Source organism: Petaurus breviceps, unplaced genomic scaffold (assembly GCF_028583685.1).
Source record: "Petaurus breviceps papuanus isolate PSGF00001 unplaced genomic scaffold, PetGlider_PUasm1.0 76, whole genome shotgun sequence".
Lineage (NCBI taxonomy): Eukaryota > Metazoa > Chordata > Mammalia > Diprotodontia > Petauridae > Petaurus > Petaurus breviceps.
In genome coordinates, this window is record NW_027186473.1 from 8748205 (window position 1) to 8774694 (window position 26490).

Sequence of the window (26490 nt, forward strand, 5' to 3'; positions counted from 1 at the left end):
TTCAATTATTTAAAATAATTTATTAATTAATTTAATTCAAATGAATATTTTTGTCCTTAGGGATTGTTTTAATTGATACCTTATATGCCCAGCACCTAGAACAGTGCTTGACATATAGTAGGCACCTAATATTTGATTTTAAAGATTATCACACAGAGAAAGAATAATTTTTAAATTAGGAATGTATATACAGAACTGCTTTTATCTAAAGAAAGGCATTATTTTCTTACTTTTTTTTAACTTACTAGACAAGATAACTTATTTCTCTCATTTCACTACACTTGGTAGCATTTTTAGGAAGGAAATTACTTGAAGTTGCTATGTGTCAATAACAGGGAAATTGAGGAACAAACTATCATTCTGTAGGCATGTGGTAAATTTCAAAGGAGAGTGAGAAAATAGAATGTTAAGGAAAAAATTTAATTTAATAGCTGGATACCATTCATTAAAGAAAATGTTCCTCTTTATTAAAGCATCTTTTCTTCTCTCCCTCAAAATCCCATTTTCTCCACAAAGATTTTTCTAGTTAAGTTCTTATCTGTATATCCTCTCTCTGACAGATCACTGAAAAACACAAGTACAACAGAGATCCAAGAATAGTGAAACATTTAGAAACATCATTATTCAGTTCATTAACATAACCTCTTTTAGCAAGAGGGAGCCCCAGTCCCTAGACTCCAATGACATTAAAGTCCTTTATCTCATTCCTGAATAATAACAGAATTTCTACTCAATAGTTCTAATGGTTAAGTCACATACCCACTTGCAGTTCAGGCTTGACCCTGTGACATATCTGTAGCAGTGTTATAGATTGTTGGAATAGCATAATATTCAGTCTGTTTTTATATGGAGAAACAACCATGAAACATCATTATCAAAGAAAACTGGGCAGACAGAAACGCCCAACGAGCTTTCTCCCCACCCCACCCCCCTTCTATGTTAAGTCTTTGTTCAGCCTCAGGTCACATTCTAACAGAATCACTTAATGGTGATTAAAGGGAGGAGCCAGTACTGCCCCTAGGGACTAGGGACACAAAAGTAAGAGGCAGTGAAAGTCTAGGAGCCTGCTTCACTCTCAAATAGGATTCAATGCCATGATTATTCAAGGAAGCCTGATTTAAGGACTTAGCCTTCTCAAGCACAGCGGGAAGAGGATTCGTGCTCTGAAGTAGGAAAGTGTTCCCTTAAGAGGCAGAGAATCTCCTGAATTCTGGGTCTTTTGCAAGCTGGGAAGTCTGTGCCTTTCCTTTCAGTGGCTGTACGGACCAAGGACTGCAGGGTGCTCCAGGTCCCCTCAGCGTATGGGCTGATAGCAGCAAAGAAGAAAGGAGTTGGTGAACGCATTCAGGGGTGGGGAATACAGCCAGTGCTTCAGGGAGTGAATCTCACTCGGCAAGGTGACAGTCTCTTCAGTACCAACGTTTCCTCGGCACTTGCTGCTCCTTTCTTGGCTGTCTTGAGAGTTTGGATGTGCTACAGGTAACTTGCAGCTCAGCTCACAACCTTCAGGACTCAGAAAGGCATCAGCAGCAAAGGAAGGACCATCAACCCGTCCCATTCATCAGGGATCCTCAGCCATGGAAAGCAAAGGCAGTGAGACACTGCTGTTCTTGCCTTCTCCAGAGCCGGATAACTACACCCAGAAAACCAACACCAGCAGCTTCAGCCCAAGCCCCGGCCTTAATTTCAGTCCCAGTATCATCGCTGACCCCAGCCTCAGCCCCAATTTTAGCTTTAGCATTATTCCTGACTCCAGCTCCAGCCCCAGTCATATTCCTAGCACCAGCCATATCCCTAGCCCCAGCCAAACCCCTAGCCCCAGCCAAACCCCTAGCCCCAGCCTCATCCCTAGCCCCAGCCTCAGCTCCAGTCTGAATCCTACCCCCACCACCTGGGAGTCAAAGATCAGCAGCAGTCCACAAAGTTTTGCCCACCTCCCACAGGATTGGGGTTCTCAAGACAATCCATTCTGGGATACTCCTTTGAACCATGGACTGAATGTATTTGTGGGAGTGGCACTGTGCATTACCATGCTGGGTTTGGGCTGCACTGTGGAGGTGAATCACATAGGGGCTCACATCCGCAGGCCCATAGGCGTACTGCTGGCCCTCATCTGCCAGTTTGTCTTCATGCCCCTACTGGCTTTTCTTCTGGCCCTCATCTTCTCTCTGGATGAAGTGGAGGCTGTAGCAGTATTATTATGCGGCTGCTGTCCAGGTGGAAACCTTTCCAATCTTATGTCTCTGCTGGTGAATGGCGACATGAATCTCAGGTAGGAGCTTCAGTTATCCCTACTGAAGGTAGCTTCTCCAACCCAAGTAGCTACACAATAAGGTGAGAAAAATAAAGGGGGTTGTGAAATAGAACACAGAACGGGCAAAAAGTAGAGAAAGGATTTAATGCGAGAAGCTTTCAAATTTTTAAGAAAAGCATTAGTGAATATATTAGAAAAAGGAATTGTAGTTGTGAAGGTGGGGGTGAAAAAAGGGAAACATTAGCTGTGATACTCCAACTCTTCAATGAGTGTAAAAGCTGGTATTACTTTGTAATTGAGGGGTGTCAGGAATGAAATTTAGTCCCTTTGGGTGGCTGAACCACATAGAATATTTGTTGGATTCAATCCAACAAGTATTTATTCAAGAAAAGTGGAAAAAACAAACACACGCAAAAAATCCAATAACTAAAGATCCTTGTCCTTCTAATTAACTAGACCCAACCCTGATCAATGGATTACTTTAAAATCTCAGGCAAATAAAGACCGGGGACAGTAGTGCAACATAACTCTTAACATCTATTTTACCCAGTTTCATTAGGAGGGTGGATCCTAGGTCCGTTTTATCCCTCAAATATGTTGATTTCTCCCTGCAGCCTTCCCCAGATGTTAATTCTGATTCACTTTCCCCCTTGCCACTTCCCCTTCTGTATACAGAGGCTCACTGGTGGGTCAGTGCTAACTTGATGCTTATTGTGTTCATTTCCATCTCTACAGTATTATCATGACTATTTCTTCCACGCTTCTGGCTTTGCTGCTGATGCCCCTGTGCCTGTGGATCTATAGTCGGGCCTGGATCAATACAACTTTGGTGCAGTTATTGCCACTGGGAGCAGTCACCCTGACCCTATGCAGCACCCTGATTCCTATTGGTGTAGGAGTCTTCATCCGCTACAAATATACACGAGTTGCTGACTATGTCCTTAAGGTATAGCCCAGATTCTGTTCTCAAACTCAGTCTTGCTTATAAAAGCCTTAAATCTGTCACTTTCTGATCCTTAACTGGCCTGAACTGGGGGGGAGAATCTGCTTCACATTTTACAAAAAGTTACTCTTTCTTTATATAGGTCATATAACAAAAGATCACTTCCACCTCCAAGTACTGATTGAAGCTTCCTAGAATTATTGCTATAGAAAAAGTTTTGCTGAAGACAATATTACAAAGCACAAGAATAACAAAACAGAAATAGCTGAAAAAATAAGAAAATGCAGTGGTCAGCATAACTACTTCCTTCTAACAATAAAAGCCAATCAAATAAAACTATTAAAACAGGATTTGTACAAAACTTTGGGAACAATTTACTGTGTTTTGTAAAATTCACAAAAATTGTCCTTAAGAACATCATCTAAACATAGCTTATTGAAAAAAAATTTAAATCCGTTCCAATGTTTTTCAGGTTATAAAATATTTAATATTCTTAAAAACAAACATGGGGTGTTAAAAAATAAAAGAAATAGAAATGATGATTTAACAAACAAATACTATATAAACACAAAATATATGTGTATGCGAACACAAAATAAAAGTTTACTTTTTAAATGTATCTTATGCCATAATCTTGGCTGTTTCTTCTTGGCCAAACACAATCTTGCATTATTTTTCCCCTTAGAGAAAAGGGGGAAAAAAGAATTCAAAAAAGTATTCCTCCAATAACAAAAAAACCAGAGACACAATCTTATTAACTGTAAATAATATTCACCAATGGTAGGATCTTTTCTCTGTGGGAGAGCCACTGAATCAGCTCTTTCAATAAATGAATAAATTTTCTGTACCAATATTCAGTCAAATCAACAAAAATAGTCAACGTATTAAACAAAAACCAAGGCAAAATACCTTGTCTTAAAGCAACTGAATAGAAAACTCTAAGATAAAGTTTCAATTAAATGACATTTGGGAATAGTTCATTTGTTTTGCTTTGTCATCAGAAGTATCTTTATTTTCTAAGACTATATTATTACATGGAAGGCCTAAATTTATTAATATCAAAAACAATTATGTCTTCTCTTTGCACATATACTCAACTCAAAAGTCTTATGCAAAAATACATGGCCTTAAAATATTTTTATACCTAATTTTTTAAGTCTTAAAAGGTTGTTTCCTCTATAACTTAATTGACAAAAATCAAATTCGCCATTTGCAGGCTAAAAACAGAATAATTATAATCATTTAAATAAAAATAAATGAACATATTTGAGATTTATGTGAAGATAGTGAAGCATATGGCAGGGGTCAGTGGACATGGGTTTGAATCTCACTTGATACTTTTAGTACCTACCTATATGTCACATCTCAATTTCCCAGAGTCCCAGTTTCTTCTTCTCTAAAACAGAGGTAAGGTAAGACTTTCAACTAGCTACATCTCAGAGGACTGCTTTGAAGAACTACTTCTCAAAACTTAAAGTCACTTTGCCTTAGGAAACATGGGCTCCAAATCCAACTTAGCAGGAAGTCCCCTTTAAAGGTACTTTGCAAACTTCAAAAAGTGATAATTAAATGTGAGTGGGTTTGGGGGGACCAGATCTGTGATTTCATTCCAGTAAGAGAAAGCAAGTAAGGCAGCTCCCTCTACCAGCTATAGATCAGTCAGAGGCAGTACCTGAACCTCAGGTTTTCCCTACACAGAAGCCAACTCTTGATCCACTGTATCAGAGCTGATTTTCAAATTTTCTTAAATGTGAGTTAGTTTAGGAAAATGTAATGGTAAGATATTTAAGAATATTGTCAGATACAACTTTAAAATGAGCATCAAGTTTTAGTAATATCTAAAAGGCAAAGATGAACTTACAATTCAGTATTTCAAAGTAAACAAAAATGATTTCCTTTGTAGTGATTTTCCATTTGTACTGACAATTTAAATGGTACAATGTTTTTCATAGTTTAAGCTATAAGAATTATGTGATTGTTTAGTTTCTACCTATTTCTTGTTTAAAAGTATGTTGAACATACTTTTAGAATCCTCCAATGTTGAGGATTCTGTTACTAGCATGTATACATATATATTTAAATTACAATTAGTTTTTTTAAGTAGTATTAAGGATACGATAATCCCACATATGAAACTCTTCATAACTATCGAGGAACCTGATGCATCATCAAATGTATTGTCTAAAATCTTACAATTCATATAATAGTCTGTAGCACAAGGATCTTCCCCCCACCATACAGTCTATTTTATTTGAATGAGTTAAAAGTATCTGGCAAGATACCAAGATGACACACCGTTCTGTAACACAGAAAAACATATCTAGTGCCAGCTGCAAGGTATAAAGAAGCTGCCTATTATGATGATAATATAATATCATCATAGGAAGCTGTTTTAGAGTCTGAGAGATAAGAATTAACAGAATATGGAAATGTTCAATTTAACTTTGTAAAAGAATTACATATATTTGACATTAGCAAGCTTACACTCTTGTCATGACAAAATTTAAGAGATGTCATGTTTCCATATTATGAAAAATCCTTTGGAATGTAAAATACAATCCCAAGTGTTAATAAACTGTTAAAAGGAATTTTAATATTTCATTCATTTAATCTCAGATATACTACAAGACTAATTTTCATGTAGAAAGAACAATGTTCGGAAAGTTTTGCCATATTTTGTATTGGTTAAGACCATTTTTGGAATTATGTGTGCAATTCTGGGTGCTACATTTTAAGACAGACAATGAAAATTTGTGAGATGAACTTGGAAACTCTAAAAGAGGTGGTGAGACTGTAGGAGCCATGTTATGTGATTAACAGTTGAAAAAACTAGGGATGTTTAGTCTGGAAAAATAGGAGGGGAGAGAAAATGACAGATTTTTGCAAATTTGAAGGTAATTATCCGGAAGAAGCTGTTTTGCTACAAATGGCAGGGCAAAGACTAAGTGGTAGAAAATAAAGGAAGGAAAATTCATTTCAACATAAAGGAAGAATTTACTAAAACGTATCTCTGTTCACTAACGGTAAACTGATGGAATAAGTCTGATAATAGCTGACAATTCTAGAATCCTTTAAAGTTTGCCAAGAAGTTTACAACCCTGTGGGGCCCCTGAGGGGCACTCCTATTTTACAGATGAGGAGTCAGCCTTGGAGAAAGCAAGTTATTACTCAGGATCACAAAGCTAATAAATAACAAAAGCAGATCTGAACCCAGCCTTCCTTACCCTAAGTCCAACACTATTCATTTGCTATATATGCTAATATCTATATTCCTTTATTGAATTTTCCTGCATTTTATCTGATTTTAAAAATGATTTATCCATTTTCTATTACTAGGTTTCCCTGTGGTCTCTGCTGGTGACTCTGGTGGTCCTTTTCATTATGACTGGCACTATGTTAGGACCTGAACTATTGGCAAGTATTCCTGCAACTGTTTATGTTGTTGCAATTTTTATGCCTTTGGCTGGATATTTGTCAGGATATGGTTTAGCTACCTTATTCCATCTTCCATCCAACTGCAAAAGGACTGTCTCTTTGGAAACAGGTAGTCAGAATGTACAACTGTGCACTGCTATTCTAAAACTAACCTTTCCTCCACAGCTCATAGGAAGTATGTACATGTTTCCTTTGCTTTATGCCCTTTTCCAGTCTGCAGAAGCAGGGATTTTTGTATTAGTATATAAGATGTATGGAAGGGAAATTGTGCATAAACAAGATTCTCTGGATGAAGATGATACAGATATATCTTATAAGAAACTGAAAGAAGAAGAAATGGCAGATACTTCATATGGATCAGTTAAAGTAGATGAACATAATTCCATAATGATGGAACCCACCCAGACCTCACTGTAGATTACATTTAATGTAGAGCAACATTGGGATTCCCTCCCTTACCTCCTATTTATGGTCTGTGGTATGCTTAAGCTGTATTAAATTACTTTATTATAGCAGAATTCTTTTAAATATAACTACAATACCCTTTCTATTGTAAGATGATCACAGCTTCACTAATGTCAGCTACAAACATTTCCTCAAATTAAAAACTTAAGTACATTCAATGTCATAACCTATACATCAGTTTACCAACATAAAGTTGAAGTGAATGTCTGTTTAGGCTTTTGCTATTGCCTATTTAAATTACTATTTTAAAATGAAAAATCTATTAGAAACATGATCTCTTAAACATAACATTTTGGTGCACTGTGAGTAAAAACTTAAGTAAGAACATAATTGAATTTCATGTATTCATTGTAAAAAGAAATGTAGGATTTGTCTTGTACTCAGAGGTGAGCTCAGTCAATTAAATACAGTGTAACAATGTCTACTCTGTTAAACATATACCACATTAGAGAAATCAGTAAAGACATTAAAATGCCTATTATTACTTGGGCTGATATTATTTATTCCTTGGTACTAAAAAACTGATTAAGGTTCTGCCCCTCCCCAAGTGAAGGGGTTCCTAAATTAATAATTTTTAAACAACTACATCATGCTACACATTTATCTATGGGTCTTTCGAATTTGGTTTAAAAAATATTGATTATAACACGCTTAAGAAGAATGATTAATAGGAAATTAATTAAAAGAAATTCCCTCCTGGTCAAGGGGTGGAGCTGTGAGGAAGAGGAAGGGGCCTTGACAGAAAGCGGGTCCCCGGGGGTTCCCGGAGACACCTCGCCTCCCTACGGCCCCAGAATGGGGACTTACCGGGCACCATCACTGAGCGGCAAACCCTCTCCCCCAGCCTTCCAGGGGCCACGTGGAGGTTCCGGAAATGTTCTTCCACGTGTTCGCTATCTGGGGACCCCCAAACAAACTTAATTGGCCAGGGCTGCAGCCGCCGCCGGGACCTGGCAGATGGGGCAGATGGGGAAGGGCCCCTTCGGGGCCGCTCTGGAGGCACCGAGTTCTTCCCGGGGGCCTTGGTGCTAATTCGCCCTCGAGGTGCAGATAATCAATCCAATTACGCCGAGCCCCGCCCAGGCTCCCACGGGGCCGGGGGTGGGGAAGGAGTAGGGTTTCCCCGCCCTGAAAGGCTTACCTGCGTCGCCGGCCTTCTAGGCGACCGTGGACGGCCCCCGACGACGGACAGCGCCCGTGGCGGGTTCTTCCCGGCCCGCTAATGAGGGGAGTGGGCGGGCGGCCGCGCGTGCCCCGGCCTCGGCCCGCCCCCGAGGGGCCGGCTATTTAGGGTGTCGGCGGGCAGGCGGACCCGGGCTGCGTACATGGCGGCCCTGGGAGACGACGGGCTGGACGGCTACATGTACCCGCCCTACAGCCCCTACTCCTTCCCCTACGCGCCGGGCCCCAAGGGCAAAGGCTCCGGGGCAGGCGGCGGCTGGCGGCCTCGGGCCTCGGCGGGGGCGGCGTCAACCTTGTCGGGTTATGGTCAGCCGACGGCAGCCGAGTACTTCGACAGCTACCAGCGGGCGCAACTCATGGCCATCCTGTCGCAGGTCAACCCGGGCCTCGTCCCGCGGCTCCGCAAGGCCAACACCCGCGATGTAGCCGTGCAGGTAAACCCGCGCCAGGACGCCTCGGTGCAGTGTTCCCTCGGCCGCCGCACCTTGGTCCGCAGGGGCCGGGAGCCTGGAGACCTCGCGCTGCCGAGAGCTGCGTCCCCGCCGCCGCCTCGGCCTTCCGCGCAGGGCAGCCCCGGGGCCGGGGCCCTGAGGCCCGCGCGCTTCCCGCGCACTGTCGCCGTCTACTCGCCCGTGGCCTCGCGCCGCCTCGCCACCTTCGTAGAGGAGGCCGAGACTGGAGGCCCCGCAGGGGAGGCCTCCGGGCATGAGACGCGGCCTCCCGCGAGGGAGGCGCCAGAGGCGGTGGTGCGGCCCGAGCACGAGCTCGAGGAGGGGGCCGCGGACGTGGCGAAGCCCGAGCCCAGGGAGGGTGGTGGGGCCCAGGCCGCAGTGAAAGCCAACTGGGAGGATCAGCCACCTCGGGCCGACGGCCTGAAGGCTGCAGAGCCTGTGGAGGAGCCCGAGGACTCCGAGGAGGAGGAGGAGGCGGCCGAGGCCCAGCAGTCGCAGAGCCCCGGGCAGAACAAGACACGGCTGCGCTTCCAGGTGAGGACGCCGGCCCCTGGCGGGCCTCGCTGGGTAGCTTTCCTCCCTCCTCCCTAGGGTGTTAGGCTGGGAGGGTGGCTGACCACACCCACCTTCCTATTGCTTTTCCTTCCATTTGCACACTTGTATTAAGGGCCTACTGTTTGCGGAACACCTTTCTTTGATTAGGGGGTGTAGTAAAAAGTCAACAAATAAGCAGGCTCCTGACCCCCCAGGAGGGGGTTCACCTCCAGATAATCGGGAGCCCGTCCTCAGCATCCCTGCCAAAGAAGTCTGCTAGTGTGAAAATGCTGCCGTCTCAGCCCTCTGCCTCTGCCTGTTTTGTAACAAGCTGGTTGCAAGGAGCTACTGCCATATAGCTTTCTTACCGGAAAGAATAGAACCTTTTGGTTACAGACTTGTATGTTCTAGGGGTAAAAAAAACATCCCAGGTTTGATTTGCTTATCTTCCTAAATATGACTAGGGTTAACCATACTTTATTTACAATTGGGCTGTGTGCTTAGGCGGGACAAAAACCATTGTAAGCAAGATGATAAAAGATTTCATGACTTCTAGTTTCCATTCTGCTCTTTCCCTACCACACTTTTCTAATGTTTTAATCATAACGTCATGGGAAAATATTCCAGGTCCTTTGATAGTTCTCTCAGCTTGGATACTTTTTTTCCCCTAAACAAACTTAAGGAACTGGGGTAAAGTTGATCTTAACCTAGATTTTATGAAATTCCTATCTTCAACAAACTATTTCCCTTCCCCCTCCCCCCCCACCTTCTTCTGGAGGAGAGGGGGAAAATAGACTCAAACTATGAGATAGCTTTGGTCCCTTTTAGAAAAGGGAGTAAAAATGAATGATTATATAGAATTTTATTTTCTTAAACTACAGGTTTTTTTTTTTTTGTTTTGTTTTTTTTTTACTGCAGGAGCAGTTAGTCCAGTCCTTTATTATAGTTGGGCCACCTTAGGAGTAGATCTTAAAGGCGAAATTCAGTGATGGGAGAGAAACTCTACAACCCAGGGGAAGTAGGAATAAATCAAAAATAAAGAGTGAAAAGCATCCTTTTGTGAAGTAGAATAATGATCTAATTAGTTCCTATATTATACTCAACAAGCTTTGGTCTAACGAAGACCGAGAACTTCCAGATTATATTTCCTTCCCCTTCCAAGAAGAAGAAAGATACTGGATAAGAGAAAAAATATGTTGGGAGAAGAAGTTAAGGTGATACCAAAAGCCCTGGTGTGAGTCAAGGGTCTCATGTTTTAGGGTTGGCTCTGTTTTATGATCTTAAGCTTTTGAAATTACTAGACCTCCAGTTGGTCCTCTTCTTTCAGCCTTAAAATGATTTTTATTCTTTTTTAGTACTTGATACCACGTTGAGCAAATGGCAAAGTAAGTCATTTGTGTTAGCCACTATTGGGGATCATCCATGTTCACTACTTCCTGGGGGGGGAATAAGAGGTTCCTCTTCACTGGAGGACTTTGGGAAAGGCTCAGTGACTAGCTTTCCAATGTAGAGGCAGTTTTGGTTTAGGTACAGAAGGGGTTGGATGGCCTTTGAGGTCTCTTTAATGTGGAATTCTAAATCTCATACAATAAAAGCATAGGAGAGTATCTTCTAACATAGGGTTCTTATTGGGCTTATGTAGAGCTTAATTTCTTTTCCTAAAAAGAATCCCAAATTGAAGAAAATCTTGGCTTTTGAGCTTCCCTGACCCTGTTGGCCCTCTGTCAAGAATGCCCATTTGGCATGTCACCTTGTCTTTCAAGCTAGCCCACTCTTGTCTACCTTGAGCCCTGAGAATTATACTTTGTTTTGCTTGATTAAAGGATGAGTGGTTTCTTCATTAGTATGTTCTAGGAAGTTGGGTCTATAGAAACAGTTCATATTCTCCTTTCCTTTGGTTTGTAGAATATAGTTGAACTTCAGGTCCCAGAGTATAAAAAGTTAGCCTTAACTTCCATCACTCTCTGAAATATGAGAAAGAAGATATGGATATGTCTTGTTGTTTGCCCTGTTACATAATATTGTTCTTTAGTTCTTAGAGCAGAAATATGGCTATTATCACTGCAAAGACTGCAACATTCGATGGGAAAGTGCATATGTGTGGTGCGTGCAGGATACCAATAAGGTAAGAGACATGATGTAACTGATGTTGTCAAGGTTCGGAGTGGGGAAGGGGAGAAAAGAGAGCACACTTATTTTAAAAATCTCTCATGTATCAGGTCTACTTCAAGCAGTTTTGCAGAACTTGTGAGAAGTCTTACAACCCATACCGAGTGGAGGATATCGCTTGTCAAGTAAAGTTTCTCGTTGCTTTTGGGATCTTAAGCAGGGGGAGGCAGGTGTGATTTGGGTTTTCTTAGTGCAGTTAGTTTCTAGAGGCTAATTTGATACCTAGTGGCCTGGGTTGTAGTTATGGAGTTCCAAGAATATAATAGGAAGGGCAGTAGATTAGAAGGCTAGGAGAATCTGGGTCCTAACTTTATTTGGATACTAACTGGAAGGCTGACTATTTAGGGATGTTGTAAAAAGGATTCTTGGCTAGAAAAATGGTCTCTGAATTCTCTTCTACCTCTTAGATTATGTTACAGGACTAGCTTCTATGCCATATACCCATTACTGAGGCCACATAATCCTCTGGTTCAATTCTGGGGACATAGCACTTTTTACATTTTTTTCCAGAGTTGTAAACAGACAAGATGCTCCTGCCCAGTGAAACTTCGCCATGTGGATCCCAAAAGACCTCATCGTCAGGATTTGTGTGGGAGATGCAAAGGAAAACGCCTCTCCTGTGACAGTACCTTCAGCTTCAAATATATTATTTAAGTGAATGAATACATAAAGAGTTCTGCAGACAAATGAGCTTCTTTTGCTTACCACATACCCTTCCCTCAATTAAAAGACTAATCAAAAAAGCAGGAATATTTGACAGAGCCTTTAAATAAAGGTATTGCAAAACGATCTGTACATTATTGAACTCTTACCTTTTTTTTTTTTTGCTTTTAAAATTTTGTCCTAGAAAAAAACTGAATTGGAAGGAAAAAAAAAAACACGTAGATCATATTGCAAGATGGATTCCAGAAATTGTCAGCTTTTGTATAGAAATAAATCATCAGAGATGGTTACTTGAAGGAGCTCTAGAGATTAGAAAAATGTAAATCTAAAAGAAAAACCCAAAGCTATTTATTTGGGGTATGATTAAATCTATGTAATAAGTAAGAATTTGCTTCTGGGGAAGGAGAGAACCCAGCTTCTTCCTTTTCTCCAAATTTATTCTGGTGACTATGGAAACATGAAATAGCCAGTGGGTTAACAGTAGCCAAATCGTTTCCCTTTGGAAGCTACGGGGAAAAAAAATAATTCTGGCTCTATTCAATGTTGAGTGTGATTTAACTTGGTTACCTTGAAGAAAATTTAATTATGCATCTTTCTTTTTTCATTTCATATTGACAAACAGGGCAAAGGAATGAAGAGATCTTGCTAGTTTGGCTTCAGTGAGGTAGAACATCAACTTATATATATTTGGGATAATTGTAGTATCTTCTATTTTTAAATACTGCTCACAAGAACTAAACTAAAATGGGATATAGAAATTGGAATAGAACAGGTTTTTATTAATCTTAACTGAAAATCTAATAATAGTCCAACAACTTACATGCCAAAACTAGCTTCCTTTTGCTGTTAACAGCTTTGGAGGTCAAAAGAACATTTTGATACAAATGAATAGCTTTAACATTCTTTTAAGAGACCATATGCTAAAAGACAAATTTACAAAATAGATATTTAGTGGGTAAATATTGCAAAAGGATCCTTTGTTTTACAAAAGTTAGTTGTAGGTTTCACAGAAGAAATTGATTTAAAGATGCTTTTAACATACTCTTAAGAAACATTTACAAATTTTTGTTAGTTGTATTAGGAAATGAAAGTGACTTGAAGAGGGAGGAAAGGTTGTAAAAGTTAGATCCAAGTCTACTGCTGAAGTTCAATTTCTTCTTTTACCCTCTGTCCCCTTTATCCCTTTCTTCATATACTAGTTAAAACTGTAAAGCTAGAGCTATTGAAGTTATGGAAAACAAACCTACCTGTCATGGAGGCAGGTGCTATAAAAATTTGAGAATAAATCCTGAGGATTAACTGAGAGAGTGATCCTAAGTTTTATTCTTTTGAATAGGACTTAATACGATCAGATCAGATTTGTTATTTGCTATGTTCCCTGTGTGAACTATAACCCTTCTCCCCCAAAAGACAAAATAATCCAACAGTTTATAAGACTAGAATGGCATGCAATGCTATTGGGTTCAAATACTGATTTTTGTAATGTATTCTGCCCTAGATTATTTTATAAAGGCATTTACATTTACATCGGTAATCTTTGATATGCAGTATGTGAGGACAGTGACTTTTGTATGTATTTATACATGTCCAGATTTTTATTATAGAGTAGAGTGGAGATAGGCAACTATGGGCTCAGGGGATAGAGTGCCAGCTGGAGGTCCTGGAGTAAGGAGGACCTGAATTTAAACTTGTCCTCAGACACTTAGCTATGTGACACTGAACCTTGCTTTCCTGAGTTCCTCATCTGTAAAATGACCTGGAGAAGGAAATGGCAAACCATTCCAGTATCTTTGCCAGGAAAACCCCAAATGGGGAGTTGCAAAGAGTTGGACACAACTGAACAGCAGCAGCAGCATTGAGAGATGGATGGGAGGTCTTTCCTGTTTCAGTTTCTTACCCTAAAAAACAGTTGCTAAATTTTGCAAAAATTGTAAAGATGTTTTTGAGTAAAAAATGTAACTGAAGATAGATTTTTTTTTTTGGCCTTTTGGAGGGCAACTGGGATTAAGTAACTTGCCCAAGGTTACATGGTTAGTTTTTGTTGTGTGTGTGGGTGTTAAGTGTTTGAGGCCCAAACCGAACTCGGGTCCTCCTGACTCCGGGGCCAGCACTTTACTCACTGCGCCACCTAGTGCCCAAAAGATAGATTTCTAAACAATGACTGCAACAGAAGGCAGAAGTTACAATTATAAAAGCTTTTTATTTTAAATATAACCCTCACACTGATGCACTTCATTCAATAATAACTTCTTTTTTGCTATGGCTACTTTCCTAGGAATATTGACAGAATCCTTGGTTTCCAATAAAGATTTGTAGGCCACAGAATCCATGAATAAAAGGAGTGAATTCTGATCTGTCCTCCCTGCTGGTGCCAGAATGACCACTTGTACTTGTATCGGAAATCTTCCTCCTTCTCCATGGTTCCCCCGAACTGCCCATGTAAAGTTCAAATTCTTAAGCTCCTTCTACAACTTGGTGTCTCCCTGCCTTTCCAGCCATATACTGGAAATATATATCCAACATCTTTCTGCTTTCAGACCTGCAAAAGGGCTCATTCACATGCTTCCATGTTGCTAATGCCTGTTATTCAGTCCTTCTCTTTGCTTATTTAATTTCTCAAGTCCTTTAAAGCCCAATTCTAAAGAAAATCTCATAAAGGCTTCCTGATATCACCTGTTGCCTTAAAGCATTTTGTGGAAGAAAGCTCATGCAGACTGTAAAACATTACAAGAATATCAATTCTTCTTTGTTGGCATTTTTTTTTTCTTTTTGGGCAATTCTAATATACTTGGGTATATTGCAGTGTGATATATAATAGGAATTAATTCTTGCAGGGCAGGGACCCTCTCATTTAAACTGCAGCCCATAGTAGGCACTTAAGTGTTGAAAGTATCTTAACTGTGTAAGTGCACTGGACAAAGGATTTTTATGTAAATTCAAATGCATAAAATCAGTTCTTTGGTGAAGATGAGAAATATTTGGACAGTTTAAACCAGAAAACAATGCAGAACAATGATTTAAATTGGAGTCAAGTAAGGCTGTTTGGGAATTAATAAATTCCCAAATTCCTGATAAAAATCTTTACTGGATACTGAATATTCTTTGTATGAGGAAAACCAGGTTTTAAATGCCATACTGGCTGTGCTACTCAGAGCAAGTGACCACCTCCCAGTGTGTCATGCCCCTAAGCTGAATTCCCACTTTGGAACAGTTGATAGCTAGTATGGGAAGAGGGAGTAAGTATTCTACAACCCACATCATCCCAGGCTGTTGAGTTTCTTCATTGGGTAGGGGGCTGTTGTTAGAGTGAGTATTTTGATCCTTCAGTCATTTCACTGTTCTTTTATTATTGTAGAGGCTAAAGAACAGGAAAATGAAATATTTACCAATTTTAAATACTGCTTTTTAAAAGTTTCTTCATAGACTTAACTCTGTCATTTCGACTAGAGGTCTGTTATATTGTTACAATAACTTTACAATGCTCTGATTTTGAAGCAAGGGAATAAGAATTTATATAGCACCTAAGGGTTTTACAGATATCTTATTTGATCCTCATAACCAACCCTGTGGCACAGGTGTTATTTATCCCCATTTTACAACTGAAAAACTAATTTGAGGATCTTTTTTATAAAATATCTGAATATTAACAATTGGTATCTAATTTGCATAGAACATGTTTTCTTGATCCCAATCAGTGCAAGGTGGGGGTGGACACTGGTTTCTAATTGATTTAAGCTATTTAAGCTGTTTGCTTTGAATGTGACTAAAATAAATTAATAGTTTTCTGCTTTTGTAGCAAGCAGCTTGGATGAAATTTACTAAGATAACAGGATCAAGAACGTTTACAGAAGACAGAAAAAGGACATGAAAATATCTTAGTGCCACCAAACTCTTTGGAGGCTCAAGTTTTACTGAAAAGAAATGAACTTTTGGGGTGGCTAGGTGGCACAGTGAATGGAGCACTGGCCTTGGAGTCTGGAGAACCTGAGTTCAAATTTGGCCTCAGACACTTAACATTTATTAGCCATGTGACCTTGGACAAGTCACTTAACACCAATTGCCCTATCTCCCCCCCTCTAAAAAGAAAAAAAAAAAGAAAATTAATTTTATAATAACTTCCTTCATGGCCTACCAAAGACAATCTCATATAGGTAGGATATATTTTGAGAATTTGTTACTGCATGTTTTTGTTTTTTTCTTTTTAGTGAAAAGTAATTTTCCAGTTACCAGTTATCTCTCTTTGACAGTTTATAACACAGCTCACTGTCATGTGGTTTTGGATTTTATATCCCAGCATTAGAATTAAGATTCCAGTTTAAGTAAAAATTAATTCACTTTAAAAATACATTTCTCAAAATTTGTGAATAAAATGACTTGATTCTTTTGCAAAACTGAGTTTCTCTTTTTCAGTCCCCTCACCTGTAACCTTCAGTTCTTTTACAGAACAAGAAGCCTGGTATCAGGAGTCGGATAACCATTTTTGTTTTTTTTCTCAGGACACCTTTTGCAATGCCTCTTCCACCTTACTCTACTTCAACCATTTCTGAAGAAATCTTGGCAGTTAGAATCAGAATGAAAACTCACTTTGAATTCAGACAGGATTTCTGAAAGCTTCATTTGAGGGAAGCTACTTGTGAGTAGCTTTTTACATTTTCAAGCTTGTATCATTAGCACAGTATTTCTGATTTGTAGATGGATTCTCAATGACTTGGCCTATCCCCAAAGTCATACTTCTGTAAATAAATCTATTATTAGTTACCAGTTGTAAACTGATAATTTATAATTCCCATTGATAATAATAAGCAACTACTCTTTCCTTTATTCTATGTTAAATGTAGGCCAAAAGAGTTCACAAGCAGATTATCAAAATTAAGTCTGTTTCCCAGGCCTCTTGCAGCTACTAGTACTTCTGAGGGCAGGAATTGCCTTTGGCCTTTTTCAGGTTATTCTGGCTGGGGTTTTTTTTGCCTACTAAAATTTTGCACAAAACTGCCTTCCCGAGGTAGAGAAGATTGGTAATGGAAAGAGATCTCTAAGGGAGAGGGGGAATTCCTCCTATGATATGTAATGTTTTTGTTGAGATATAAAAGTAGATAACCAGGAAGAAATTTATCTTCAACTCTTATAAATAAGAGGCTTGATTCTATAGTTGTACTTAAGTTTCATGCCATTTAAGCTTTGGCTTAAATAAAGTCATCTCTGTTATAATGTACTTTGGAATTCTGTTTTCTGAACATACCGTATTATTGAGGGATATATCCCCCAAACTAAGAATTTTTAGGGAAATAATCCTAAATTGGTTCTCAAACTCACATTTCATAGAAATTTATGACTTCTTGTAACATTTACCTAAGTCTTTCCAAAGAGACCAGTGTCTTAATAATCTTGTTACAATTTTTAAAAAACAAAGTGATTTTCAATTATACTTTGGAAATATTCTGTTCAGTATTCATTAGTTTGAGTTAGTTTAACATTAGGATCTAACTATATATTTTCGGGTCTGTAGTGAGGTATAAGAAACCATTTTATAATCTTTTTAAATAAAAAAGACACATAAGAGAGGAAAGAAGTCAAGTTAGTGTTTTAAAAATCCTAGATATTTATGACATTAAATTATTTAGCCCCTAACTTTCACAATAATACACAAGAATAAGAGATATAAAGTTTTTATTTTAACAAAAAAAAAGGGTCAAAGGAAGAGAGAAAATAGGAAATGGTAAGAGATGATGTGAATAAAAGTGTGTAACGCACCACTAAATAAAACTACCTAACCTCAGTAAATAGTTATTAAATAATTAAAAGAACACCATCTACAGTACCAACAAGCCATCAAAATAATTCAATTTTATCAGGGTCAAAAAAATACAGTGATTATAAATGTGCCATGACCAGTTATAGAACTTTAAAGGTAACATATCTACTGTCAGCAGTCCAACAGCGCGCACAGTGCCTTCAATTAATGCATTTCAGCATAATTACATTTCTGGTGGGGTCCTCTTCCCCAAGAAAAGGCAAAGCTAAGAATTTCATTTCTACATTCTAAACTCTGGAATCACAGAGCCTGGTTTTTTAAAAAAAAAAAATCACAGTGGGTAAGAGATGCATATAAAAAATACAAGGTGTTCCTTTCAAATCAGAGGAATTGTGGGACTACATTCATTTCGTTTACAAAATGCTTAAAAAAAAAACCCAACAGGTACAGTTCGTATTATACCACAGATTCAATGGATAAGTCTATTGCATGTTTTGGTATCCATCCTCTGTGGTCCTTTACGTTTATTTTTCTTCTGCAGCCCAAGCTTCCTTAGTTGTCACATAAGTCCTGAATAAACATATCAATACATTTGCACCTCTTTAGCAGACAACAGGATCTGCAAGTCATATATTTCTACCACCAGTGGCCACAATTTTTTCATTAGCTTTGTACACCTATTCTTGTATAACAGTGAATTGCACAAATGTACAAGAAAAATACTGGTTTTATTCTATACAGTTTCTAGAATATTTACAGAATAAAATAAGTTAACTTTTTCTAGTGAGAGTTGCTGATGGGCAGCATATCTTTAATATACATTTTAAAGTCTCTGCAGGCAGCTACTTTGGTTAGTTGTTATCAATAATTGTAACATAAGCACTGATCAGAGAACTGAGCAGCATTCCAATAACGTTAACAGATATATTATTTCTTTTAGAAATCCTGGGAAAGCCCAGTTTTAAAATATTATTTAATATCCTAACATTTACACACTATGAAGAGTTAGATCTAATAAAATAAAATTTCTTCAAAAATAATTTGCAGTGCTCTTTTAGGCATGCTCTGAGACTTTATCAACAAACATCCATACTTTGAAAATGTGACTGTCACATATCCACACATCCTAACTCTCGCACATATAATTCCTTATGTAGACAAAATGAAAACAACAAAAAAGTCCACCACACACAACTGCAATCCCCAAACATTAAGCAATCAATGGTTTTTGCAAACAGTTCTTTTTCTTTTGATGTCTGACTGCACATTCTTCATGTAAATAATTAGGTATCAGGTGATGATTATGCTTATGATTGCTGGAAAGCCAGGAAGCCTTGCAGGTCTTCAGCTAAAATAAACCAGCCTTGATTTCAGCCTCATTCCACCTGCTTTTCATTGTTTCAGTATTAGAGAAACATTATTGCAACTACTCTTAGAATTATTTTCTTGCTGCAGAAAATAATGCATTTCTGTGCATCGCTTTTAGCCCTTTTCCTTTCATGTAGTTTATATATTTTTTAAAAAAGTTACTACTGTACACAGTTATTATGTGAAGTAATGGCAGTCAGTAAGCATTTTTTTTTCCTTCAGAGCTTTTGTTTTCAAGATTTTAATTTCTTATTTTGATAAAATTCTACATTGGTCACCAGGGTTGTGGATGCTGCTGGAAAAGGTATCAATCAGTTGCAAGAGTTTGTGAAAGGTGCTTGATAAAATTCTGAGGTATCCCTCAGCTTTAATCTTTTTCATTTTCTAAGTGATGAAGTTTCTTAGAATCCAGTGCTCACCAGATTTCCAATGGGTTTGGCTTTTGTTAGAAGCTGGTATGATTGCACCATTCGTAGAGATTCTCTTATTTCTAGATTAAGTTCCATCAGTTTTAAGCCGGCTTCTGACATGTCCTGGTTAGAGCCTATAACTGCAAAACTGCCTGTCTGGCCCAATGTTTGATGACGGAAATATATGTGTAACAGCGTTTGAACAGGATCATCTTCACAACTGCCAAATATGTCATTGGGCCAAAGACACCTGCAGATACAAATTTAAATAAGCATTGAAATATCTTAAATATCTATTATATTTAAGTGAGTTGTGTAAAACTTTTGTTTTCCCATCTACATGTGGCTAGGACCTGGGCAAGCTCATAAAAACCATATAACACATGATCAGGGTGGTGCTACAGGATGATAAAAAGGCTACTGACATCTAGTTTTCCTACCAGCAACTCCTGGCCTTTGCCCTAGCTTTCCTTTCAGAACTAGGGCTTCCATTTTAGTTTTTGCTCACCAGGGACCCCATGTGAAAGACCAGTCAACTTTGTTCAACCCCTGTCCTTTATAATACTACTAAAGTACAGAAAGATAGAATGTCATTAAATGGCCAGTGGTAAGTTATTTTAGCTTAGCTCTCTATAAGATTCACTTTGAAATGATTTCATATTTTACCTGAAAGTTTTGACTTGTGCTACTGCTGCCATGAACTCTTTATTTCTCAAAGTTTCAATGAGAGAATGAATGGCAGTTTCTATTGTTGCCTGGGCAGCCTCAGGCACATCACTCTCTTCAATGTTCTCAGAGGCAGCTTCAGCTTCCTGAAGAAAACTTTCCAACTGGGCAAGTTCCTCTGACATGTTAATGACCTAAAACAAATAAGCCTTTTATATAGTCTTTTCAGTATATAATAGAAAGCAGATTTCAGTTATAATAGTTATAAAAAAAACTTTATAGTAAACGGATTTCCTTTAAAATTTTTTTTGTTTAAAATTGGCTCCTTAAAGATACCAATTTGAATGTTACCAAAGTTTCCTAATACAGTACAGATTAAATATATTTGTTCTTTTCATCACTCTATAAATGTACTGTGAAATTAGATACTCTTCATAAAGTAGGATCATAGGATTTCAGAAGTTAAAGGTATAAAGCAGGGGTGAGGAACCTGTGGCCTCAAGGACACATGTGACCCTTTGACTGAATCTAAACTTTACAGAACAAATCCCCTTAATAAAAGGATTTATTCTGCAAAACTTGGACTCAGTCAAAGGGCCACACTCAAGGACGTGGCATTGAGGCTGTAGGTTCCCTACCCTTGGTATAAGATAGTGATGTCTACTAGGAATATAGTGTTAGCAGACATCAGGGCAACTTGGCATTTTATAGATGGGAAAACCAAGGCCCTAAGAAGTGAAATACCTTAGCCAAAATAGTAAGTGGCAGAGCTAGAATTCATACTACTACTCCACAGAGGTCACTACATGTATAATGAAAGACAATCTCAGCTTTAATTTGTACAGTAACCATAAGATATTTAAAAATCATGTCATCATTTTATCTTAGATCTCTCTCTCAAATGTCATTCTCTCTCTCTCACACCATATATATATCCAGATATTTACAATAGGTTTAGAGAATGGATAAGGCTGGTTTTCAGTGTACACTATGTACACTAGAAAGAAGTATACAGAATGTCACAGATTCTTAATGATCCTTGACAGATTGTTTTTTACCAAAGTAAAAAAAAAGCATAATTTATATGACTAATTATACCAGATTCCAGAGAAAACAGACATTAGAATTTTTGATCCAATCTATTAACTAAAAGGTAATGCTCTTTTAAATTATTTGTAACATTACAAATTGATTTTACCATGTTCATATTCTCATATGTACTAATGGAACTAAGGAAGGAACAATGTACTGATAAGCCATGGAAAATGTTTGAAGCTTTGTAATATAACTATCTCTTGATTTACTTGCTGCTTAATTGAGTTTTCTATGATTAGTTCTTTTTTTATAATTAGACTGTTCCAACAGTGATCTAATATATATGTAAACTATAAATATACATTTTTTTTTTACCTCTGCTTCATTTTTGATTGTGTCTACTTGGCTGATAAGTTTACAGTACGCCTGGAACAGAAGTAGCAACTGGAAATGTAATTTGTATAACCTTCGACACAATTCCAGTTCCTAGAAATAAACATTATATTAAGGTTTAGTAATTATTTTTCTGTAAACATATGACGAGACACATTTTAGCCATCTTTTGAGCAAAGAATTTGTAAATAGTTATTTGTTTACTGCAGAGAAGGAAATGAAGGATATTTTGACAAGTTAATAGGGTATAAAGCTGATTAAAGGCAGATGAAAGGTGCTTAGGGAATCTCAATTTATAATTAATTCTTAAAGATGAACCACTGATACAGGCTATTTTATTTTTAGAGTTTGTTTTTGGAGTTAAGCACATTTCCAACATAATAATAATATTGGTTCACCAAGGCCATATGTAGAATGCATAAAGGCATAGTGCTTATGTAGCACTTAAATTCAAGAAAAAAACTCATAAATATATAGAAGTTATTTTTCACCATAGAGAAAAAGCACATCCCACTGCATTTACTTACAGCTGCCTGAGAGAGCAAACAAAAGCTAAATGAATTCTTACTCAGAAGTAAGAATAATCATTTCGTTTTTTATAATGAATTTTTATCAACTCCCCCAAATTTTGTATCCTCATTGAAATAAGAAATCATTCTTCTTATTCTTAACATGAGCATTTTAATAATTATTAAAATTTTTTTAGAAAAAGCCATTGCTAGTTAGCTTCAATTATGAAATTTCATAGTCAATGTAGGACCAACATTTCATGGGTTAGGGCTATGCAAAACTGAAGCACACACTATTCTTAAGGTAGTCTATGACAATAACATTGCTATGTCACAAATGGACAAGACAGATGAAGACCAGTTTGTTGTCTGACATGGTTAAGTAAGTCTATAAATCAAGACAGTTCACTTACTGCTAGAATTTCCATTTGCTAAGCAAGAAGGTGAGCAGGTCACAAAAAATACAAAGAAAGAAAGAGACCAAGAATTAGTGTAGGAAATGATTTTTAACTAGGGTCAAAGATATCCCAGGCAAACTGAAAGAAATCTATTTATTCCCCAAAGAAAAATTATTAAGCAATCAGAATGACACTTTTTTTTTTGCTTTGCCAAAATAATACAATTTTACAGTTACAATGAAAATTTGGTGTATTGTTATTTAAATACATAAAATATAAAAGCCAGCAAAAGTAAAATAAAATTTTAAGTTAGATAAATTGTTTATCATGAATAGTATATAGTACTAGATATGTTCTTATTTCTACCTATTTTTGAAAGTGTTAAAAAAAATGTCAGGAACTAAAATGAGATAAGGTCACATGCCTTCATGTACAGAATAGAATAATTTTAAAGTTAAAATCTAAATTTTTATTATATAAATTATGCTTACCTTATAAAAGTACTCCAAGATAATAAAAATGAATACTCTTAAATTGTTTAAGCATTTCCATCTAACACATCTGTTTGTTATTTACACTGTCAGTGAAGATACAATTTTCTAAACTTTAAATTTCTGTCCAGTTTTTCATCATGAATACAGAACATCACAACACAGAAGCCTTTCTGAATTTAAGTGAATTACCAGTATAGACTGGATCAGTGAGCATATACCATATATAGTATTTACAGATGATTCACTGTACTGGGGTTATCAATACCTGCTCAGAAAATGACGTTACATTTTCACATTTTTTATTTTCACAGTATTTATATTTTCAATCCTTTATAAAACATCAGAGTAGTATATTATAGCCAACCGTCATTTTGAAATTCTCATGTCTCTTTAAATGTTTCAAAAATAATACATATTAGAAGAGGATATCTGATGATACACATCTTAACTCCTACTTGACTAAAAATTTCTTGAGGGAAGGATGATTTTATAAACCCTTAAATGTTTGTTGAATGAATTAAGTTACAGGAGATGTGTTAGAGTTAATTTTGAAAAGTGAATCAAATTTTAATGTTGTTTTGGCTTTCCATTTAATCTTTAATTATAGTTTTTTAGACTGCTGCATTTTTTTCAGAAACATATGTATAGAAGCTTTAAAAAAAGAGTATAATATCTGTATGTATATAAAATGACAGCCTTTTAAAATATGTTCTAGAAGAACAATAGGTTTATAGGTTATAAACTGACTTTCATGAAATAAAAGATAAGAACCTAAGAGTATTTTTAAAGTCAAGTGTATAATTTTAAAAGGGGAAACGAGAATGTTACGAAATGAGTTACACAAATAAGTTAATATTTGAAAACCAATATATGCAGAGAATGACTTTCTCCCCCCCACAATCAGTTCCTAAAAATAATCAGTGATTTGCACAAATTAAGAAAAGCACAAGAGGCTATAGCAACTCACATATCTATATATTATCCTTGTTTTTAAGTTTTAGTTTTAACAAGTTTTATTGAGAACAAAAGACATTCCTTATTTTAAATAAGCACCTATTCCAAATATCCCACACTCACAAGTCCAATGAATCACTCCCAATCATGATGGTTCCCATTGAATGAGCCCCCAAATTTTGCCTTTGCTGACTGCTTTCTATCAACAGTTTTCTCTTCCCTCTTACTTCGTTCTTCCTTCTCTCACCCATAACTGCTCTCTTTAGCATGGCATTTTTCATATAGCTTTTCAAAGAAAGTAAGAGTATTTTATTCTAACTCATATTTTCTAATATGAAAGCCAACAGTCAATGCTCCCATCTAACATCCCTGATCAACTGCTCTATCTACACACACACAAATATGATTCTTCAAGTTAGTTTTTCCCTCCAAAATAAGCAGGAAATTATTGAAGGTATTGAAAAAAATGTGCCATCCTAGCCTGATCCAAACTCCTCAACACTATTCTTTGGAATAGAAAGATTATTAAATTTTACATTAGCAATTTAATTTCTTTTTTTAAAAACAAAAAAGACAGAATCCCCACTCCGCCCCCTGCAACAATTAATTGGATATAGACAATGTTCACTTAATGCAATGCATTCAGCCCATTTGTATTTTTCACTGAACAAATGAGCAAATTGCTAAGTGTTCAACCAGAATTTTGTCATCAGAAAGGATATAATATAGTTCTACGGTGCTAATTTCAGGTCTGTTTTTTGGACTAGACAATGTATCTGTGAGGTACTGATACGGAATACTAATTCGTTTTCTTTTAGAAGCAGCTGCACTCAATGCAGACCTGGACTGACTGGTACACAGATTTTTATCTAGCTTATCTACTGAATTTTATTAAACCTCACATCACAAACTGTTTGCTTATTTTTATTAAAGTGAAATTTTCATTACTAAGCCAATATTTCACGGTAACCTAACTTTTACAAAGATGATCCTGATAATTAAAATGAGAAGCTTTATAAATATTCTTTATTATTTCTAAGAATATCAGACAAGAACTGGAACATAAGTATTTTTTTACTTGCCTTAGAAATGTACCAAGAAAACAAGAATAAGACACATACCTGTGCATCTGTGTTATTTCTATACATGTTATCACCACTACCAAATGTCCTCTTGCAATTGTCTAACCACTACAAGGGAAAAAAAAAAGGATAAGTAACAATGAGTAGCTTCTCCAATGCAATGCCACACGGGCTGGGTCTCCTAATGACACCCATCACTGTAAGGTACCATACCTTCTCACAACAACCCTCTCAAGTAACTATTATTTTAAACTCAATGGAACTTCATTTTAAGGAAGAGGAAACTGACTCAGGAAGTAGAAAAATGACTAGCTTGGCAGCTAGTAAAGACTGGAGGTCAGGTCTTCCTGATTTCAAATTGAGCACTCTTTCTACTCTACCATAGCACTTGGTATATGAAAATATTTTGTGCTCTACAGATGGACTGATAATCATTTTTTTTCCTTTAAATGCAATCATCTCACTCTTTAGCTGGATAATTTAATATTAACAACTACACTGATATTTTCTTGTTATATTGGAATAATGTTGATCCATATGCAGGATAAATAACTGCAACCATTTCTCTAAAAAATTGAAAGAGAAGAAAAAAATCTCATTTAGATATATCACCTAACACTTTATAAAGTGCTTTTTTCATAACAGCCTTGCGATACTGATAGTACAAATATTATTATTTCTATTTTGTAGATAAGAAAGCCCAGGATAAGAGAGGTTAAGTGACTTTGCCCAACTAGGGTCATACTGTAGGATAGATATGGTGAAAATGGGCTGCAAAGCCAAGTCTTCTGATTGACTCCAAATCAAATGATGACTACTATGCCAGGCAACCTTCCCAGATGAAAAACTCCTGTTAAAACATCATTAACCTCTACAACCTTCAGAAAAATGTTTTGTGATCAAAATCATTGATCTAAAAAAAATTTTTTTTTAACTTAAGAGAATCAAGTACATAAGGGATAAGTGTTAAGAAGCACATTAAACTTAAGGAGTACCATTGTCTTAGATTTAAATATCACATTTCAAAGAATTTAAATGTAACCTCATACATTTGGTTAAAAATATTTTATCAGATGTGTGTGTGTATAATGAAGCTCTGACTACAGTTCTTTTAATAATGCAGAATCTTATTCAGTAACAGCAGGGTAATGTACACATTGCTGAGATTGAAGTGCAAATTCAAATATAGTAAAGCTTCTTTGACTATGGCTACCTCAAGACACACAGATCAGTAAACACTGTTTACCTCTGTACATTTCACTGGAAATCTTCATGACCTATATCTAACCTTTGCGAGATGTAAGACTGGGAAATAAAAAATGTGATTTCTCA

General features: G+C 37.1%; 3 protein-coding genes across 11 annotated transcripts in view; 2 read left to right on the forward strand and 1 right to left on the reverse strand.

The window, feature by feature from the left end:
* Window positions 1-1072: 1072 nt before the first annotated feature.
* Window positions 1073-7640, forward strand: SLC10A4 (solute carrier family 10 member 4). The gene is made up of 3 exons (XM_069105030.1): window positions 1073-2272; window positions 2990-3200; window positions 6534-7640. The coding sequence occupies exons 1-3, from the start codon at window positions 1578-1580 to the stop codon at window positions 7047-7049; spliced, it is 1422 nt and encodes a 473-aa protein (XP_068961131.1). The 5' UTR covers window positions 1073-1577; the 3' UTR covers window positions 7050-7640.
* Window positions 7641-8422: 782 nt separating this feature from the next.
* ZAR1 (zygote arrest 1) lies at window positions 8423-13037 on the forward strand. The gene is made up of 4 exons (XM_069105202.1): window positions 8423-9265; window positions 11298-11390; window positions 11485-11559; window positions 11945-13037. Exons 1-4 carry the CDS (start codon window positions 8423-8425, stop codon window positions 12086-12088), a joined length of 1155 nt encoding a protein of 384 aa, XP_068961303.1. The 3' UTR covers window positions 12089-13037.
* Window positions 13038-17747: 4710 nt separating this feature from the next.
* FRYL (FRY like transcription coactivator) overlaps window positions 17748-26490 on the reverse strand; it is a 314599-nt gene continuing 305856 nt past the window's right edge. For 8 of the 9 annotated variants that reach the window (XM_069105195.1, XM_069105197.1, XM_069105194.1 and 5 more), the window contains 5 exons: window positions 25198-25266; window positions 22644-22661; window positions 21704-21814; window positions 20294-20487; window positions 17748-19877 (listed from right to left, as the gene is read on the reverse strand). In XM_069105195.1, coding sequence (XP_068961296.1) covers window positions 19619-19877; window positions 20294-20487; window positions 21704-21814; window positions 22644-22661; window positions 25198-25266 — 651 coding nt within the window. In that variant the 3' untranslated portion in view covers window positions 17748-19618. The remainder of the gene's footprint in view (window positions 19878-20293; window positions 20488-21703; window positions 21815-22643; window positions 22662-25197; window positions 25267-26490) is intronic. The other variant, XM_069105199.1, reaches the window with a different exon arrangement.

Bases quoted from the DNA above. Each gene is read 5' to 3' on its own strand.
- SLC10A4 (XM_069105030.1), top strand. From the start codon at position 1,578: ATGGAAAGCAAAGGCAGTGAGACACTGCTGTTCTTGCCTTCTCCAGAG. The intron at 2,273-2,989 runs GTAGGAGCTTCA...CCATCTCTACAG, and splicing joins AATGGCGACATGAATCTCAG to TATTATCATGACTATTTCTT. The intron at 3,201-6,533 runs GTATAGCCCAGA...TTCTATTACTAG, and splicing joins TTGCTGACTATGTCCTTAAG to GTTTCCCTGTGGTCTCTGCT.
- ZAR1 (XM_069105202.1), top strand. From the start codon at position 8,423: ATGGCGGCCCTGGGAGACGACGGGCTGGACGGCTACATGTACCCGCCC. The intron at 11,391-11,484 runs GTAAGAGACATG...CTCATGTATCAG, and splicing joins GCGTGCAGGATACCAATAAG to GTCTACTTCAAGCAGTTTTG. The intron at 11,560-11,944 runs GTAAAGTTTCTC...ATTTTTTTCCAG, and splicing joins TGGAGGATATCGCTTGTCAA to AGTTGTAAACAGACAAGATG.